Source organism: Chaetura pelagica, unplaced genomic scaffold (genome assembly GCF_000747805.2).
Source record: "Chaetura pelagica isolate M959 unplaced genomic scaffold, ChaPel_1.0 scaffold314, whole genome shotgun sequence".
Classification (NCBI taxonomy): Eukaryota; Metazoa; Chordata; class Aves; order Apodiformes; family Apodidae; genus Chaetura; species Chaetura pelagica.
This window is the reverse complement of record NW_009953218.1, coordinates 3706166-3725547: the sequence shown is the minus strand read 5'-3', so window position 1 is coordinate 3725547 and position 19382 is coordinate 3706166. Positions and strand designations below refer to the sequence as shown.

At 36.1% G+C, this 19382-nt stretch overlaps 1 protein-coding gene across 3 annotated transcripts in view; it reads left to right on the top strand.

Annotated features, from left to right (window-relative positions):
• MON2 (MON2 homolog (S. cerevisiae)) overlaps window positions 1-19382 on the top strand; it is a 53968-nt gene that overhangs the window by 6082 nt on the left and 28504 nt on the right. For 2 of the 3 annotated variants that reach the window (XM_009997752.1, XM_009997750.1), the window contains exons 4-20: window positions 1868-1997; window positions 2540-2637; window positions 3278-3403; window positions 4113-4307; window positions 5034-5158; window positions 5527-5666; window positions 7799-7952; window positions 10240-10475; window positions 11610-11691; window positions 12367-12548; window positions 13763-13875; window positions 14723-14827; window positions 15051-15131; window positions 15219-15292; window positions 15371-15461; window positions 16383-16484; window positions 18683-18793. In XM_009997752.1, coding sequence (XP_009996054.1) covers window positions 1868-1997; window positions 2540-2637; window positions 3278-3403; window positions 4113-4307; window positions 5034-5158; window positions 5527-5666; window positions 7799-7952; window positions 10240-10475; window positions 11610-11691; window positions 12367-12548; window positions 13763-13875; window positions 14723-14827; window positions 15051-15131; window positions 15219-15292; window positions 15371-15461; window positions 16383-16484; window positions 18683-18793 — 2145 coding nt within the window. Of the gene's footprint in view, window positions 1-1867; window positions 1998-2539; window positions 2638-3277; window positions 3404-4112; window positions 4308-5033; window positions 5159-5526; window positions 5667-7798; window positions 7953-10239; window positions 10476-11609; window positions 11692-12366; window positions 12549-13760; window positions 13876-14722; window positions 14828-15050; window positions 15132-15218; window positions 15293-15370; window positions 15462-16382; window positions 16485-18682; window positions 18794-19382 lie in introns of all 3 variants that reach the window. The other variant, XM_009997753.1, reaches the window with a different exon arrangement.

The window sequence follows — 19382 nt, the reverse complement described above, 5'->3', positions numbered from 1 at the left end:
AAGATCTGTCTAAAGTCAGTTGCTCTTCTAGGTTACATTTTATAATTTTTTTTCTTCAACTTAAGAAAGATACTTTGATTTAAATTATTCTAAGTTGCTGGGGTTTTATTATGCTGTACTATCAGTGTATTGGTTTAATAACAGAGTGATTTATTTTTTTTTTTGAGAGAGAGAATACAATTGAAAAATTTTGAAAACATACCCTTCTGGTGGAAAGTTTTCAGTTTTTCTTTGCATCTGGTTTTAGTGAAATAACTTCCTAGCTCTTTAAATGTGTTGGGTATTAAAATCATTATTAATCTGCTTAACCAAGGGAAGAAAAAACATGAAAGGAAAATGGAGCTAAAGATCTGCGTAAGGCAGGAGAATAAGAGAAAATGTATAAAACATATAAATGGCAGAATAGAAACTACTTCTCATCACTGCCCTCATTTATTCTTCTTCCCCTGCCTCCATATATCCCCTCTCTCCTTCCCTCCCTCTCTCTCTCATGTTAAGAAACTTCCTCCTCCTTTTGGACACCAATCACAAGAGCATGTGGGTACAGCAGTGTCAAATAACTCAGGAAAGTCTTTCCCAGCATGTCTTTTTCTTATGTCCTGATCCAGAAGCATGGCCACATAATACAAATACTGGAGAATCTAATTGCTGTACTTCTAAACATTTCCTTAGTGCAAGTTAAAATTTAGTACATTGAGACATCTAGTAAAATTTGGGTAGGCTCTGACAGGGGTAAGAAAAAAACATTCCTGACAGAGCTTTGTCCTGTGAAATTTCTTGATGTTGTCCAAGCCTGAAATTACTAGAGTTTCTCACTTAACCAAATATAAACAATAATTGACGTGGGCTAAAATTTAGCATTTGTTTGTTTGTTTCCCTTAAGATTCTTTTGAGGAATGTCTGAAAGGTGGTGTATTTAATGTTGAAAAGTTCCTAGAGAAAATCAGTTTGAGCCATACCTATGTTTCAGCTTGAAGAAAATTACTGGCAAACCATCTGGAAAAGCCCTCTAATGCAGGCAAATACTGTTAGATTTACCTAGAGAATAATGCAGTATCTTCTGAAAGTCCAGAGGTGTATGATTGTGGTGTGAAAATTCAGATTCCATGGAGAAACCATCTAGGCAGAGTCCACAAATCATTTACATGAAAAAGAAGCAAAACAAAATTCTGAATCTTCTATGGCTCAGAGCATGGCTGGGTGTGATTGAGGTTCATGCAAGTGCAAGAGACCCAAACAAGGACAAAAGAACAAGAAATACAGGTTTCACTGCACATACAGATGTTCGTTTTCAAAATTAAGTATTAATTAAGTATTCAACTGTGTGTTAGAAGTAATATGAAATCCAATGGGAAGCAGTATTCAGATCACTGCCAGCACAGTGACACATTAAAACATGCACCTTAGAGAGGAATAATTGCAGTCTAGGCAATGTGGTTGTAAAAGTATTGGGATATAATGTAGGAGAGGAATGGCATTTTAGCTTTGGAGTTGGCTGACCTTTCTGTGATTAACTGTGTAATCCTAATACCCTTTTGACATTAGTATTCATAGAAGTTGTTTTATGTGGTTGATTACTGTGTATTCTCTGTATGATGATTGTAGTTTTATTGGCACATCATAATGTCTTCAGTTAATACCACTTCTAGATTGCCTTTGGGGAGGATTAGTAAAGAGATATTTGGCTAGGATAAGCCATAAAACTTATTTTATATTTGAAAAGCCAGAATGATTAAAACAATTTTTTTTCAGGCAACCTTCTGACAAACTGTAGTGGAGAACCTTCCTCAATCAAGTGTCTTGACTCTTAGCTAAGAGGTGAAAATATATTGTTGTAAGGTGATTATTTTTTTCTCCCCCCTTTCAGGCCATTGTACTTTGTTTTCGATTGCATTTCACAAAAGATAATATCACAAACAACACTGCGGCAGCCACGGTGCGGCAGGTCGTTACGGTGGTGTTTGAGAGGGTGGTCGCTGAAGATGAACGATACAAAGGTGGGTGTGCTTCTTGCTCTCCTTGCTGGTATTAACCTGTTTTCTGCACCCACATCAAAATGTGTGTCGATTTTTCAGATAAAGTAGTAGAAAGTCTATAAATACTACTTACAAAGTCACAGGCTTTATTCTTTTTTGCTGTCTTTATACATTTACTTGCATTCAAAGTAGATGAAATCCTTAGCCATTGTGTCAGTCCATGTCACTACAGCAATATGTAAAACCTAGGTTTTTTCAAGCATTGAGAACTTCTCTTCAGGTTAGTATTGTGAAGGAATTTGAGGTGAAATTGTCATTTAAGGTGAAGATAACTGAGGTTACTGTGAAATACATGGTGGTAATATTTTTTAAGAGAACTTCAGTTGGAAAGAAATGCTTGGTGTTGCTGATCTTTGGTATTCAATCTAATGTTTATTTTCGTAGACATGATAAGTTGCAGAAGAACCACCTGGTCATCCTCCTAGAATCTTTTTAAGAACACTTAAAATGTACTTGATTTTCAAGAGTTCCTTTGTTCACAAAACTGTTTTTCTGTAACACAGATACTGTTGACCAGCCAGTTGCAGTTCAAGGAAACAGTAACAGAAGATCTGTCAGTACACTGAAGCCATGTGCTAAAGATGCATATATGCTTTTTCAGGTAGTTGGGAGCTTATATTTATACATTTGCAGTTATGATTGGGTTCTTGTTCATCTCTGTAAGAAACAGCAAAACTTTGCTGTTGACACATTGACAAGGCCCTTGGCCAGAGGCTCAGTCTTTCTTATGTGCATTTATTGTAATTGGCAATGTATGCTGTATCCCAGGGGGATGATTGGAAGATGAAGACAAAGTGGCCTAGGAAAATCTTTTACTATATATCTTAAATAATAGCTAAGCATGCATGTCTGCATTAAAATCAATATTATTTTTTCCATGAGCCAAACACTGCTGCTGTAGTTCAGTATTGCTTCTTGGGCTTGGTATTGTTTATTGAAGTGGAATAAAGTAGTAGCTGTATTCATCTCACCAATAAAATCTTCTTGCCTTAGCAAATTGGATATTTTTGAGGGCTGGAATGAACACAATTCCTAGAAGGATAACAGCAGAGTTTAATAATTCTTTTAAAAGGTTTTTGCTTAATAATTTATGTAAAAGAAGTATCTCAGGAAAAGTTATGTTGAAATTGGAAAATTATGCAGGGAGAGGAAGAAAGTGTAGATCTTGTTGTAGACTTAGAAAACTTATGCCAGTACAGGAATGTGCACAGAATGTAAATGTTATTGTATTTCTTTTTAAGGATCTTTGTCAGTTAGTTAATGCTGATGCTCCCTATTGGCTCGTGGGTATGACAGAAATGACCCGAACATTTGGCCTTGAACTTCTTGAGTCAGTCCTCAATGACTTTCCTCAAGTCTTTCTACAGGTGAGTAGTTCTTGGAGAGAAAACTGGAACACTTTTGTTCACAGGACTAGTAAAATTTATGCTTCATTGACTCCTCTTTAATTTAGTATGAGTACTACTTTCCAAAAGTATTTGCAGCTTGTACCTGTTGGGTTTTTATGATAGAAAAGTACTGTGTTCTTTTTGCCCACTTTTTTCTGTTCTCATACACTTGGTTTGTGTTGTGTATTTTGTAGAGCGTATCATATTCTGTTTCACTCTTTGTTTTCCCATTTATATATCCTCAGAAGATGCATTTTTTTATCCTGCATGATATATGACAGCTTTGTGGCATTGTTATTTCTATGAAAACTGTAACCTCACCCCACTTGCAAAGCAGGAGGAGTCATAACTAGGACTTGTGTGGATCTACTGCATATAAATAACACATTTTTGCTAAGAGTATCTAGACTAAAAATTAAATATCTAATAAATTATGTATTAGCGGCCTATTTTAATTTGCAAAATACAAGAAGAGGGGTGCATGGTATGAACCTGGCCATGTCATTTCCTCATAGCTTGTTAATGGTGTCTGCCATTCTTCCTTTTCATTTCCTGATTGTGTAATTTATACCAAGATTTACATGACTTTAGAGGGCTTTATCATAACAGTAAATGTAAATAAGATGCATCATCAGAGCTGCTGGTAGCAATTAAATTTGGTTATAATTTGTGCTGTTTTCTCTTTCAGCATCAGGAATTCAGTTTTCTTCTTAAAGAAAGGGTGTGCCCTCTTGTTATAAAGCTCTTCTCCCCAAATATCAAATTCAGGCAAGGTTCCAGCACGTCATCTTCCCCAGCACCAGTGGAAAAACCATACTTTCCCATCTGTATGCGTTTGCTAAGAGTAGTTTCAGTTTTGATTAAGCAGTTTTACAGTTTGCTGGTAAGAATATGGTCAGATTTTCTTTATGCAATTGTTTTTCTATGTGTATGCCAGTACTGTGATCAGTAATAGTATTAATTAGTTCTTGGGAACTGTTGACATACACTGAGGGGAAAAAAGATCTAATTCTCCTTTCTTATGTTTATTTGTGTTTACATGTTCTATATGTATGATTTTATTAAACAAGGGCTTCTGTAAATTCTCAGAGTAGATCAGCTGTTATCTTTTCTTACTCGACTAAGGTTAAGTTAAGGTTTTGGGAGCCTTTTGATCTTAAGTTGTTTGCCTGGGATTAGGTAATGTTGATTGCTGTGCCATGTTAATAATTGGTGATAGGCAATTATTATAGGCAATAGACTTGTGTTGCTAAAGCTGTTGACATCATTTGCATAAAAACCACATGTTCAGCTGTTCTTACCTCCTAAGCAAACTTGCTAAAAAAATTTATTTTCCGTATCGTTTGTTCACTGCAGCACATGTAAGAACTGCAATATCTGTGAGGAATTTAACTCCTTTAATATAATTGCATATGTGGTGTTAGCTTGGCAAAAATGTTACGATTTTTAGTTGTTTCTATATAATTTTGAATAAATGCTCATTGGAGGAGTTTTTTAGATCCTGTGCAAGACTTAGGTAGTACTCCTAAGATGAAACAAGTTTCTTTGAGAAAATATTTTGCAGAAGGCTTTTTCTTTTAATTTAATGGCTATAAACTGTGTCTTTTAGGTAACAGAATGTGAAATTTTCCTCTCATTGCTGGTTAAGTTTCTGGATGCAGACAAACCACAGTGGCTAAGAGCTGTTGCAGTGGAATCCATTCACAGGCTTTGTGTGCAACCTCAGCTGCTACGGTATTAAATATATTGAGTTTCACCTTTACTTAAAATTTAAGAAATCTCAAGGTTTTTTTAATGGAATATATAAATATATCAAAACTTAAATGCAATAAATTCTTCATGATAATTTTAAATAAAGCATTAGGCAATGCTCATTATTCAGAAAGGCTGAATTATAGTTATTTCAGTGTTCCAAAACCTCTCTGTCTTACTGGTGTCAAAGGAGCATTTACCAAAGATGACATTTTATCATTCACCTAAGTATTTGTAGTTAAAATGTGCTGTTAGTCTACAGTGTGAAGGGGGAGGGAAGTTGATGTTAAAATATGCCTTTAGATCCTAGTTTTTAAAATACTTATTTTAGCTTATAAAATATTTTTCAGGTCCTTTTGTCAGTCATATGATATGAAACAACATTCCACTAAAGTTTTCCGTGATATTGTGAATGCACTGGGCTCCTTCATCCAGTCACTATTTCTTGTACCAAACACAGGGAACACGTCAGTGGCACCAAGCCAAACTGGTAAAGCCTTGTACTTACTGTATGTTTCATTTTCCAGCATGTTTTGGTCACAATAAGTTCTGGTTTGATTCAGTGTATACATTTGGCTTGGTACAGTTCTGTACTTCCATGTTCATTACTGTGAAAAGCTAGCTTAAGGCAAACCAGTGTTTTCAGGTCTGATACCACAGGCAATTTTTTCTACCAGTATTAGGGAGAAGACTGTGTCTGAGGTAAGGCTCTCCTTGTTGTTCTGGAAGCAGAGGCCTCTGCAACATACAACACAAATAATTTCGGAGGGTATCTTTTGTCATGCCTTCTTAAAGAACAAGCAGATAATCAAAGTGTAATTACTATCTATCATGTCTATTATTAAACATGAAAAAGTCTAATGTTAGACTCGCACCTTCCAAGGTTCACTCATAAAGTCTGAATTCCAGGTTGTTGTTAGCGTTGATAACTTGGAAGAACTTCGAGTCAGTAGCTGTTGTTCAATAACTGTCTATGGAAGCTGATTGAGCACTTCTATTACTACTATTTATCAGTTTAATACACTTAAGGTAAATCAGACGAGCACTTTTCATTGTGTAATATGCACATATGAGAAGCCATTCTGAAATACTTGTTCTCCTGCAAACTTAATTTTGCCTTCATGTGAAATAGTGCTGCAGTAAGGTCACACCCTTAGTGTTGTTGCTGTTTCTCTGGCTTATTGTTCCAGTTTGCTTTCTCCTTTATCTTTTCACTTCTCCTTTCTGCTTGAGTGTTTCTCATGTTTCTTTCTCATGCATTTCTCTTTCTGCCTCTTTTCCTCCCATGGCCATGTCTAACATGCAAAGAATGGATTAATGCAACCTGATTTTTTAATTTGGTCTTCTAGTTACAACTGTAGTCCTGTTGTAGCAGGCTGCCTGATACACCTGTAGTTGGCTTTTGACCCTCAGTTTTGGAACAAGGTAGCTATTTCATAGGAGAGGTTGAAAGCTGCATCTACCTAAGTTTCATGTAACTTTTGTTATACTGGTGTAATATAAGCCTTTTTAGCACTTTCAAGAGTTATGTTGATATAAAAGTAGTTGTATGTGTCTGCTTAGTGGGATTATAGACAATGACACCAGATGAACTGTGTTTGTTTTGGTGGCAGCCAAACCATTTCTGTTTAGCAGTGTGATTTTGTTGTTTCAGCCTAAGTTTACACTTTAACATAGTCAAACATAGCTTTCTGTGTCTATTCATGCTGCCTAAAATAGTAATTTATTCTCTTTACATGTTAAAAGCAAGCACACCAAAATTGCAGTTGTTATACTGAGTGTATTAGGTGCTTCTTGGGGACTCTGCCCTTCTCTACCCATTATCTGTACTGAGAGAGTCTGAACTGGTGATACCTAGTGCTAGTAAGCGTAGACCTCCTGTGTATTTAGCAAGTGTGTATACAGAATTCCTTGTTCTTGCTTTCTGCCTCCTTTGGCTTCTTAAATTGGAACCTAAATTTGTTCCCTACTAGCTGTTGGTTGGTGTGTTGCCAGCTCTGATGTGTATTTTCTTCTTCTACCTTGGCATGGAACAAGTTCAAACATTGGCAGTTGTCTGAGTTTCTTTCTGTGGTATTTGGAGTTCTGAAATCTTTAAGTTTGTGAGGATCTTTGTTCTTGAAATTATGTTGATGCAGTCACAGAGGCTATCAGCAGTCAGGATGCTTCCATGACTTCCCCTCCATGCAATTTGGAGGGGTTTTATTAACCTCTTTTTCTTACCACTGAGTTCTAGATGAAACTATTTAAATAATCCTTAATTTGTAAGTATCTGACTCTTCATTAAAATGGAGATTATTTTATCAAGATGATGTAAGTTGAGTGGGTTCACAATGTTATGAATGCTACTATACCTTTCACAGAAACATTTTAATCTGACTGAAAATAAAGCTGCGGGCATCAATCAACTCTGTCTTTTAAGCTTACTAATTTGCACATAAGATCATGTTTTAGACAGTAGAGGGAGCTCAAAAGTAATTTTTTGTGTTGTTGGTTTTTATTATCAAGCATGGTGTCTCAGATTAACCCATGTATCTCAACTTAAAAATCCAAAAAGAAAAAGGTGTTTGCTGATCATTACAATTAGACTGGTTAATTTTATCACTTTGTTTTTCTGAACAGGAAGCAATGCATCAGGGAATACTGGCTCAGCACAAACTAATCCAGGAGTACTTGGAATGGGAGGAGGTGCAAGTGTATTACCTGCCTTTGAGTACAGAGGCACTTGGATACCTATCCTGAATGTAACAGTACAAGGCAGTGCTAAAGCTACATAGTAAGTACCTCTTTCTTTTTGAAAGTGTATATGATTTTATTTCCAACTTAATGGTTTAAGGATTTTTTTGATTAGTGAATATGGAGGTCTTAATTGGTGTTGAGGTATGTTACGGATTGGTTTTTTTGGTGGCATCGTGAGGTGTTCTGTTTTTTTGCTGTCTTGTCCGAATGCTCTGGATTCTGACCCAAATATCCCATATGGCTTTTGCATCTGTTGGATTTTTTTTTTTTTCCTACCATACTGTTGCTGTATTAACTCTTCACTTTTAGGCCTTGTTATAGTATATAACAAATTTAGAGTATCTTTTGCTGCGTTGTGTAATGGTAAATATTACGAGCATTAGGATATCGCAGTATAAAACCTGTAGACAAAGGTTAGATTTTGAATGCTTCTTAGAATGAGCAATTATTTTGTCATGACCTTGTATAACAGAGATTTTATTCCAAGTTTAGGGCTGTGAATATTATGTTACTTTTGAAGTACTGGAAGTTTTTTCCTGTCAGTCATGAGCATTGAGGGTCAGTCTCTTCCAAATTGGAAGTCATTTGTGCTGCCTGTGAAATTTTGGCAAAAGAAAGCAGAAAATAGTCTGGATCCCAGTACTTTTTTAAGGTAGAAACTCCTTTATGTTCCTTTGAAACGCAGGGCAAATTCATCCTCAGATTTCAGTAGTTCAGTGTGTATGCATTGACTTCTGTTCCAGCAGTGGCCATGAATGTTTTTTTAGGTTACCTGACTGTTTTCAGGAAAAAAAGTGGGTGAAATGTTTGCATTCTTTTTATTTCTGTTTTAAGTTTATGGAATTGTCACCAGTGTGTCTTGTCAACAATTTTCTCTTACCATGTTCTTGTAAGGAGATGACTAACTGTAACTGTAGGGTCACTTCCTAGCATTGATTCTCTCTTCTGCCATTAAATGTTCATACAATGGCCATACCTTACGCTTTTACACAGTGATGTAATTAGAGATAGGAATTGTGAACAGAGCTAGCAGAGGCCTTTTTGACAGTGTGGGCCTGTCTCTTCACAGACCACTATGCCTTGTCTTCCTCTTTACGTGAGGAAGAAAGTGTCTTTAAGAGGAATAGACACAAACTATTCAAAGTTTTTCCTGGCCATTCCAATGTAACTGTAACAACTCACTTCATTTATTCAGTAGTTTTCTTTCCTGTCTCTGAATGTAGGAGTACCTGACCTCTACCTCACACATACATTGTAATGATAAAACCCATTAATAATTTTAATTAGAGACGTATGTATGTACACACTTATTTGTAAATGGAGGGTGAAATGTTCACTGTATGATTTCCTTATACTGCCTATGCTCAGAGATATCTAAGGCAGCCATCTTCAGGAAATCAGAGGGAATAACTGAAGTGTTACATGTTTGGGAGAATGAAAATTCTTTGTGCAGTAAAGGGTGGTGGTGGCACTACAGTTTAAAAGTGTCTTTGGTATATTGCAGCTGGAATGCCTAGTCTTCTTAAGAATGGTTTGTAGAGCAAATGATTATGTAGTGGTTGTTGGGGTAGCAGGTAGTTCTTGTAACAGGCTGTCTAATAGGCTGTGTAAGTGCTGCTCCCATAGAAGCTACATTCTCTTTCCTGTTGGATTTATAACTCAGTGGTTCTTTGTGCTTTTAAGGTAAAATACAAATAAAAGTGACAATGAGGCTGCAGTTCCAGCATAGTGATGTTTTAAGGGTGTGGTTTTCAGCAGTAAATCATCTAGACATTTCCTCTTTGTATAAATAACTTCCACTGTTTACCTATGCATGTAGATTATGAATATTTTGTCATATATTATCTTACTGTGACCGGCTTTTCCGGTCATATGGACTCAGAGATAACGGTGATGGAATGTCTGAGTTCTTCTCAATTTGTTGTATTTGTAGTCATGACTTTCTGACCTATTTCCTCTGTTGTTCCTGTGTACTTGAGTTCTTCTGAATAATAGGTTCTGTTGCAGTGGCTTTAAGGAAAATAATAAGTAGAACAATTCATTCAGTGGTGCTTGCTTACATGTTAATTTAAAAAAATATTTATTTGCCAATATAAATACTTTACTCAGGGTTTGTACTCTTTCATTTACTGTTTTATTTAGTGACTCATTTACTCTTTTACTTAATTACTTAATTAAATAGGTTATTTTCTTGAGTTGATACAGATCTTGAAGGATGGCATTTGGGGCCGGTTTGTACTTAACGTTCATGTGGAATCCTGTTTTCTGCTTTTAATCACAGTGGTGCTGTTATACACTTACTTGTCATGCTTTCCATTTTTCAGTTTGGAAATGCTGGACAAAGTAGAGCCACCCACAATTCCTGAAGGCTATGCCATGTCGGTGGCATTTCACTGTTTACTGGATCTTGTCCGTGGTATCACTACCATGATTGAAGGAGAGTTGGGAGAGCCAGAAACAGTCGGTCAAACCACAACAGAGACAGGTTCATTACCAGCACAGTCATCTCCAGAGCAGCAAGACTTGCAGTCTGTATCTGACCAATCAGAGAAAGAACTGGGTATGAAAATACAGCAGTTTTACATAAAGCAGGTTGAAATGGTTCATGTTTTGTTGCTTAGATTTATTGTTTCTAAACCACATGTAAAATTTTTGTTGTTTTTTTATTTATTTAAATGAAACAGCAGTAGTCTTTAAAAAAATTACTTAATTTAGTGCTTCTGTCCTACAGCACCTTAGCTATAGACTCCTTAGGGTGTATTAATACTGTTTTACGTGGATGTATGTGGAATAATGAGGGAGAAATGACAGACATTCTGCTCTCCAGAACTACTGTTCTGCCTTCCTGTGTCCTTAATTCTGTCTGACACTGAGATCCAAGGTCACATGAGGCAACCTGACTGAGAGAAACGTTGCAGTTACAGCACATTAAAGAACAAAAATGCATTTCTAGCAACAAGACAAAAAAGATTCTTTAATGGCGAGATTTTAAAGAAGACAGAAGTAGTTAGGGAAGAACTTGTTTAAATGCAAAAGTAATAGGAACTGAGGCTCGTGTTTGTGCAACGTATGGGGAGCCTATATACGTCCGTACAGAAAGACTTGGCTCTCGGGAGGGGTTTTGGCTGGCGTGTCAGCTGCGGGGGCTGCGGCGCCGGGAGCCACCGCAGCCCGGGCGGGGCGGGCGCGGAGCGCGGAGCTCTCCAGGGTCCTGCAGGCACCGCCCGCCCCGCCCCGGGTCTGGGCGTGAGACCGGCAGGTGGGAGGTCGGGCAGACCTGTAGTTTTTCCCCATTAAAGAAATGGGAAACAAAACCAAAAAAACAAACCAGAAAGGGGAATTATAAATACCAGCGGAGAGTGTTTTTCCTTTACTGCAAAATTTCAGTGGGTTACTTGTCCCACATTTATGCAGTTCTGAATATTTACTTTTACAAAAAGTTATTAAAAGTAGTTATATATACACCTTACTGAGGTTTCTTTGGTGTAATTTAGACTTAAGCAATGCCTCGGTGAAATATCTTACTTCAGCAATGTTACTTTAAATGCAGCAGTTGAAATAGTACTAGTGTGTGTGTTTGTGTATACACATACATCTTAAAAGGTACAGTAGAAAGCATTTTGTTTGTCATACAATTGAAAGTTGTTGAATAAAAGACTGTGTTTCTGCTATAAAAAAGTATATGTATTTCAAGTTAGCAGAGCTGTCTGGGAAGAAATGGTGAATGCATGTTGGTGTGGTCTTCTGGCTGCTTTATCCCTCCTGCTTGATGCAAGGTATTTGGTCTTTCATTTCTCTTGATTTTTCGAATGAGATTCCTGGCTATATTTTGAACTGACTTTTGGTAGCAGTCAAATTGACAGTTGTACAAGAGAACACTGCTGTTCATGGCAGCTGAGTAGACAGGCTTGTGGGTTAGTGATGGCTATAGAGAAAATGGCAGAGAAGTCTCCAGAAGTCTAGCATCAGCCTTCAATATATTTCAACAGAAAACAATAAAATACATTTTCAAAGGCTTTCATTGAAACTATTTAGATTATTTTCATCCCTTTTTACTATGACTAACACATTGAAGTGATTCTACCCATGCCCTGATTACTGTTGATAAGTGACATTTAATAATGTCTCAGTAGTTGTTAGTATTATGCAGTCTTTGAAGTGGAAATGGTGTTTTCTAGGTAATAACTTTGGTAACTTAAAAGTCTCTTTCAAAGAGACAATTGTTATCAAACACAATTTTCTGAAATCGCTGTTAAATACCTCCTTATAATCTCCTTTGCTAAGTCCTTCAGAACTAAAGTTTTATGGGAAGTGGTTCTGAATAATTCTATGGGTTGGTTATGCTTGCTCTTCAATATTTGTAGGGTTGACAGGTTTAAAGTATGCCTTGTTGTTGCATTCAGTTTTGGTTAGGTTGATTAATTCTTAATAAATGATGTGTACTCTTTCAGCACTGATGAAGCTGCCACTGAAAATATTCTAAAAGCAGAACTAACTATGGCTGCACTTTGTGGAAAACTGGGTCTTGTAACATCAAGAGATGCCTTTATCACTGCCATTTGCAAAGGATCCTTGCCTCCTCACTATGCTCTTACTGTATTAAACAGCACAACTGCAGCTTTGTCCAGCAAATGTGAGTAAATAGGTTTTCCTCTATTGTATTTCTGTGCATTGTCCTCTAAACACAAATTTTCTCAGGATATAATTGCAAAGATATGCAACTGTAGTGTTTGGCTATACTAGATTATGTTAGTATCCTCAGACATGTTCTAGACTTCCTGCTTTCCAGAACTGGTTAGTCTTGCAGCATCTGCTGGGTGTAATTCTAGTCAACCTAAAACTTCCTGAATGCTTAGCATATGTTAGAAGTTAATATTCTAAGGAGATCTGTCTATCATCCTGAAGACCTGTTAGAATATGTAATTAAGGCATTCAAAGTCTGAAAAGAAAAGGCCTCTGGGTAACTCAGATATTTAACAGTTGGCTAGAACATCTGCATTCATGGTGTACTGCGTTTTTTTCTGCAGTTGTCTGTTGATGGTAATACTTACTGCATAAATGGAAGATCTTAAGTTCTGGGCTCTGTTCAGCTTACAAGAAGTTGGATTAATGCCTCCCATATCCTGAGAGAATGTTGTAATTGGTGGGATATGCCAGTTGCAGATGTACTCTAATTTTGAAAATTAATTACTGTATATTGAAAAATGCAACTACCTGGAGAATATGCAGATACAAAACAAAAATACCTTAATTTGGGAATAAGGAGCAACACCTTTACTCTACCCTGCAAGCTAAGTATGTTATTAGATCATAAGTCCGTGACGCAGTGCACATGACTGAGCTACACAAACCTCTGAAAATGAAGCTATGAACTTCAGTTGTTTTATATAGGTTGCTCGTCTTTAAACAGGTGAATTATTAAATGGGTGTCCTGAAGGCCTTTATTGGAAAAAAAAAACCCATGACATAGCATTTATGACACCTGCATTTTCTGAGTTCTCTAATAGAGTGGTAGCACACAGTGATACTATTTACACACAGTTACCACAGGAAACTGAGTTGAGACATAGCAGGATGCATGTATCTTCACACAGGTATTTCAGTCTCAACATAAAATGTATTAATCTATTGCAAGCAATCTCATAGTTAGCAGAGGGAGTAATTACTGGCTCACTTAACTCCTTAAGGCAATGACATGATAATCTAAATATAACTAAAGGTGTCAAAGTGACCTTAAAACTAATACTGTGAAAAAATTCTCTGGAGTCTCTGGCAGAAGGTCTTTTTTGCTACAAGTAAGTACTGGATTTTAAATTTAGATTTTTTTTCTCTTCAATTTTCTTCTAGCGTATTCCATTCAGGGACAGAATGTTCAAATGATCAGTCCCTCGAGTGAGTCTCATCAGCAGGTTGTGGCAGTAGGGCAACCCTTAGCTCTTCAGCCACAAGGAACAGTAATGGTAAGTACAACTTGTAAGTCATCTCATCCTGCTTAGCTGCTTCTTTCTGCATCTCGGTGGGCCTCAAAAATAGGCAACAGATAAACAGCGTGCTTATAAACAATAGTTATCTGAAATGTTATCCATTCCATTTTAAAAACCCGAGGTCTCAGCTCTGTTATCTGCCTGTTCGTGAAGACTCACTTAATATGTGGGGCTTTTTAAGATAAGTCTCTGAATGGTCTGAGGGCGTTTAGATTGGACATTAAGAAGAATTTCTTGACTGAAATGGTGGTCAGGCACTGGAACAGCCTGCCCAGGGAGGTGTTTCAATCACCATCCTTGGAGGTATTCAAGAAGTGTGTAGATGTGGAACTTCAGGGCAGTCTCTAGTGACCGAGATTATAGGGTGTGGTTTTTCTGTGGGTGTTATTTGGTTTGTGTGTGTTTGGAATTTTGTTGTGGGGGGGGGGTTGGGTGGTGTGTTGTGTGGTGGTTTTTTTTGGTTGGTTGGTTTTTGGGGTGTTTTGGGTTTTTTTTTTCTTTCAGAGGTTCTTTCTAACCATGACTATTCTGTGATTCTGATTTTTTTTGAGAAGATGCACTTAAAGCTGAAATACTTGAACTTGTGTCTTTCATAATGATGTGAAACTGGGAGGAGAGGGCAATGAAAATCATGTTCAACCCCAGCATAAGACTGAGGGAAGGAGAGATGCTGAAGTACTTCTCTAAAAAAGATACATTGCACCCATAATATAATATTTAAGCTATTTAGTAAAAAGTCTGCAACTTTTCTAGAAATGCTATCATTGCAGAATAAGAAACATTTTGTGGTTTTTGGTTGTTGTTTTGTTGGGTTTTTTTTTAGCTGACTTCAAAAAATATCCAGTGTATGAGGACATTACTCAACTTAGCTCACTGCCATGGAGCTGTTCTTGGTACATCGTGGCAACTTGTCCTGGCTACTCTTCAGGTATAATAGGAAATATTTATGCCTTGCTTTTTTGCCATAATTTGGTTTTGAGATTTTATGTGAGCAATAGACTAAGGTGTAATTTGAATTGCCTTGATAAAGTTCTTTAGCATTTCCCTTGAATTCTGTTTGGCTGGAAGGGTGATGGCTAGCTTGGGTACAGTGTTCACTTCCTCTCTGCCAGAAACACTTTTCTGCTGAAAATGATCCTGTTGTGTTTCAGCATCTTGTATGGATTCTAGGACTGAAGCCTGGTGTTGGAGGTGCATTAAAACCTGGAAGAGCTGTAGAAGGACCCAGCACAGTAAGTATGATTCTTTCTCTCCCAGTTAATGATGATGCAGCATTTTCTGTTGCAATCTACAGGACGTATTTCTGTCTCTTTTTCAAGGTTCTGACTACAGCAGTTATGACTGATCTGCCAGTTATATCCAGCATACTCTCAAGGCTTTTTGAAAGCTCACAGTAAGAAACCTTACCTTATAATTAAAATAATGTATGTATGTCAAACTCAGCAGTGTTTTGATAGCTGTTATTTTCCAGGTACCTTGACGATGTGTCTTTACATCACTTAATAAATGCCCTTTGCTCCTTGTCTCTGGAAGCAATGGATATGGCCTATGGAAACAATAAGGTATAAAAAGAGTTATTTATTTTCTTCTTAGATGTTTTTGTGAAACAGGAAGAAGACTTGTACATTTATCCTTTAACTATTTCTAATATTTAGACAGTAATGCGTTGAATAGTTTAGAGTAAAAGAATAAATTATTAACCAGAGAATGTCTTATTTATAATGGTTCATACGATTACTAAATTCTCAGAATATTCTCATTGTGCTGTTATGTTTTTTGTTAACTAAGGAATGTCATGTGTTTCCATTAATCAGATTGTGGTTGGGTAAAACTTCTAAAGTACTTTCTTGTCATTTCAGAGGTTAGGGATTCTGAATAGCACAATATGCTCTGTGAGGTGTTTGGTTTTGTTTCAAATTTAATTTATAATATACTTCAGAAAAAGTCACAAATATCACAAACATTTGCATATGTATTTGCTGAATGGGAAATGTATTGTATTTCTGCGGGGCATTTATGAAGTGGTTGGATAATAAAGCATAAGGGATTTCTTAAATGAAAAATACTCCAGAATTTTTGTTCATATATAACTTTAACTTCACAAGTTGTGATGGGAAAAAGGCTATTTTGCTAGTAAAATATGTTATAAACTGATCGGAGGGAGTTCTGTGTAAAAAGAGTTTTGAAAGGAATGTCATTTCTTTGGTTATTGTCAAGCTTGGAGAAAACTATAAAAAATATGAAAGAAGTATTCTTCACAGTAGGCTGTTGCTACCCCCTTGTGGCTTCTCATGAAGTACTGCAGATGCTGTGGAAACTTCCAGCCACGCTACCTAAGATGTTCTGACAGCGATCACAGCCTATGAAACACAGTAGCTCAAGGAGATTCGTTGCACCTTAATTTATAAATTATAATGTAGCAAAAGACTCTAACATTGTCTAACTTACCTCTAAGTCGTGTGTTCAAATTTTGTTTCGTTAAGGAACCATCGCTTTTTGCTGTGGCTAAATTACTGGAAACAGGACTAGTTAACATGCACAGGATTGAGATTCTTTGGAGACCTCTGACCGGTCATCTTCTGGAGGTAAATAATTGCTTTTAGCAGTTGTATTAGAATTTAGTTTGTATTATTGAAGATCTTGTGGAAATGCATTTTTCAACTGTAATTTTAAAAAATAAATATCTAAATTCTTTGGCTTATGCATTTTGGTTTTGTAACTTGAATACATCACAATTTGAATTTTAAACTGAATGTATATATTTACATTCCAGTATTTTAATATCTCTAATTGACTTTCTATTTATGGTGATGTCAATCTTCATAAGTTTTAAACATGGCAATGTTTAAAATTATCAACTTATATACTTCCTGTATGTAATATAATTAAGGTAACAAAACCAAATCTGGCTTAGGATTCACATAGTATAAATATTTAGGAAGATTATAAGATACATTTCTGTGTCCTTGTCAGATAGATTGAATCATCAGATTTGCTATCAAAAGGCTTGTTTTAAAAATGTTTAAGCTAACATTTTGAATGGTGTCTTTAAGTGAATACTAAACAAATACAAAAACTAGGTGTCATAATCCTATTTCAATTTCTTAAGTATTTTAACTTCAAGATGAAAAATACACTCCATCAAGGAAAAATAAAATCTTACATTTTGAATTTGAAAATAAAACCAGGTGACAGAATGTAATTGTAAAGTCTTAATCCTCTACACAGGTATGTAGAAGACTGAAATGCAAGAACAGGGTTCAATTTAAAGTGGGTAAAGGAGAAAGCTTTTCTTCCTCATTTTCCAGAAAATACCAGATGCTTCCTTAGAACCACTGCATTATTTCAAACAGTATTAAAGATTTGCCATCTCTAGCCTTATTTGTGGAGGTCATCTCTGCATAATCCTTAATCTAGAAGAAGAAATTTGGATATTTAGGAGTTTAAAGACTTAAAGCATGGGCATCTCTTTCTGTTGTTTGGTTGGTTGGGTTTTTTTCCCCTCTAAGACAGTAGGGCTCATTGTTCACATTTTGAGATTGTGTTTTCATCTAGTAATCAGTCTGTTTCAGTCTGCTATCCATTTTGGGTATTTGCCACTGTTTTTGTGAGAAATACACTTTCAATTTCTTTTAAAGCACTGCCTTATTTCCTTTTAAAATATAAGTCATCGAGGTACAATAAGGAGGGATAAAACACCAGCTGCAAATTTGATTATACACAACCTGAGGGAAGAATTCATTCCTTCTCTCTGGAACTGATTATCTGGTTAGATTCAGAGCATCATGAAGTAGTTCAAATTCTCTCCTTTTATATAAAGTAACAAAAAATTACATAATTCAGGAGAGTAGCTATTTTCTGTCTGCATTTTTTAACATTAAGCTAGCTCTTCTGCACCGTCTCCTTTCCCATTTGGCTAGTGGTTGGTAGGGGACTGATCCACTAACCAAAACCATAAACCTTCCTTCTGATCCTGCCTTTGGGTTCTCACACTATCTGAGCTAGGGCTGGAAGTGCAGGTGGAAATAATAATGTAGAGGTCAATGAACCTGTAGACTTACTTGTCTGAGGTTAATGTTATCAGGTATGGGAGTATCTATGCAAAGGATTTGCACAATGTTTTTAATTACTCTGTTCTAAAAAAAGCAATTGGCAAAATTATAGGTTTAGATACTTAGGAGACAAAAAGAAATTAAGACATACATTTGAAACTTAAACTTGATATTGTGTTTGTTTTATCAAATTTTTGGAATAATGGAATATAAAGCTTATTTTACATTCCCCATGTAGTTACTCTTTGCGTTTGAGAATATAGAAGAGCAGACACTTTCTGTGCTGGCTGCTGTCATGCTTCCTTGCTTGATAATGTTAAGCAGCACATGAAAATTGCAACTTTAAATTTTATACTAAACCTGAGAGTTTCAGGCATTTGTTGCCTGTTTGTTGCTTTTTAATTAATCATTTTCTGAATTAGCAGTTAGTATATTCATTTTGGAAAATGTATTGGCTTGAAGTTCTGTGGTTTTCATTATGTTTCCTTCTGTGTCTTTCACTGCTTCCTATTGCTTCCTTATTCAGAAGGTATGTCTGTCCAAAATATAAGATTTTTTTAAACATTAAACTTAATCTTATCATCTTGGTATTTATTGTATTGTTGTTAAAAATTGTTATAGTACTGTACATAAATTCTAATGTAATTAAAATACCCATTTCTGTATATTATATATATCACAATCTTGGTTAAATAAAAGTGACTTTAAGCAACAGGTTTCTTTGTGTTCAGGTCTGTCAGCATCCAAACTCCAGAATGAGAGAATGGGGAGCAGAAGCTTTAACTTCTCTCATTAAAGCAGGACTGACATTCAGCCATGATCCTCCATTATCTCAAAATCAGGTAAAATAAATCTTCCTTTTATAGAACTTCAAATTAACATGAAATAAAATCTTCCCTAGAGGAAGTTTTCTACTGTTCATTTTGATTTGAGGCTTTCATAAAGCAACTTCACTATTGAGTTTGTAAAGCCTACAGCTGTAGCATTCAGATGTAACTATTCTGAATCACCTCATGCATTCTAATAAACTACCCTAATTCCTTTTTAAAAATGCATAACAAAGAGTGGTGATACTTTTGCATATTATGTCCATTTGTTGGAATAAATTATGGGTCACCCTCATGACTGCAAAACATTTCCTAAATGTTTAGAATTAAATATGTGATGTGGTAACAGGTAAAAAATAAATTGTCTAAACCTTCTAAATCACAGCTGTTCAATCCATTATTAATAAAACTTTCTAATATTTTAACCAAAGTTCAATAGATAATTTTTCCAAGGTCTCTTTAGTAGGAAGCTGAGTCTAGCACTGCTGAGTGAATATAAAGTTGCATGATGGTTTTTATGCATCTGTGGTGGTGTGCTGTAGCTACTTCCTGAGGTACCTGGAGACCAGGTGAGGGGAAAAAGAGGAAAAACTGTAGACTTCCT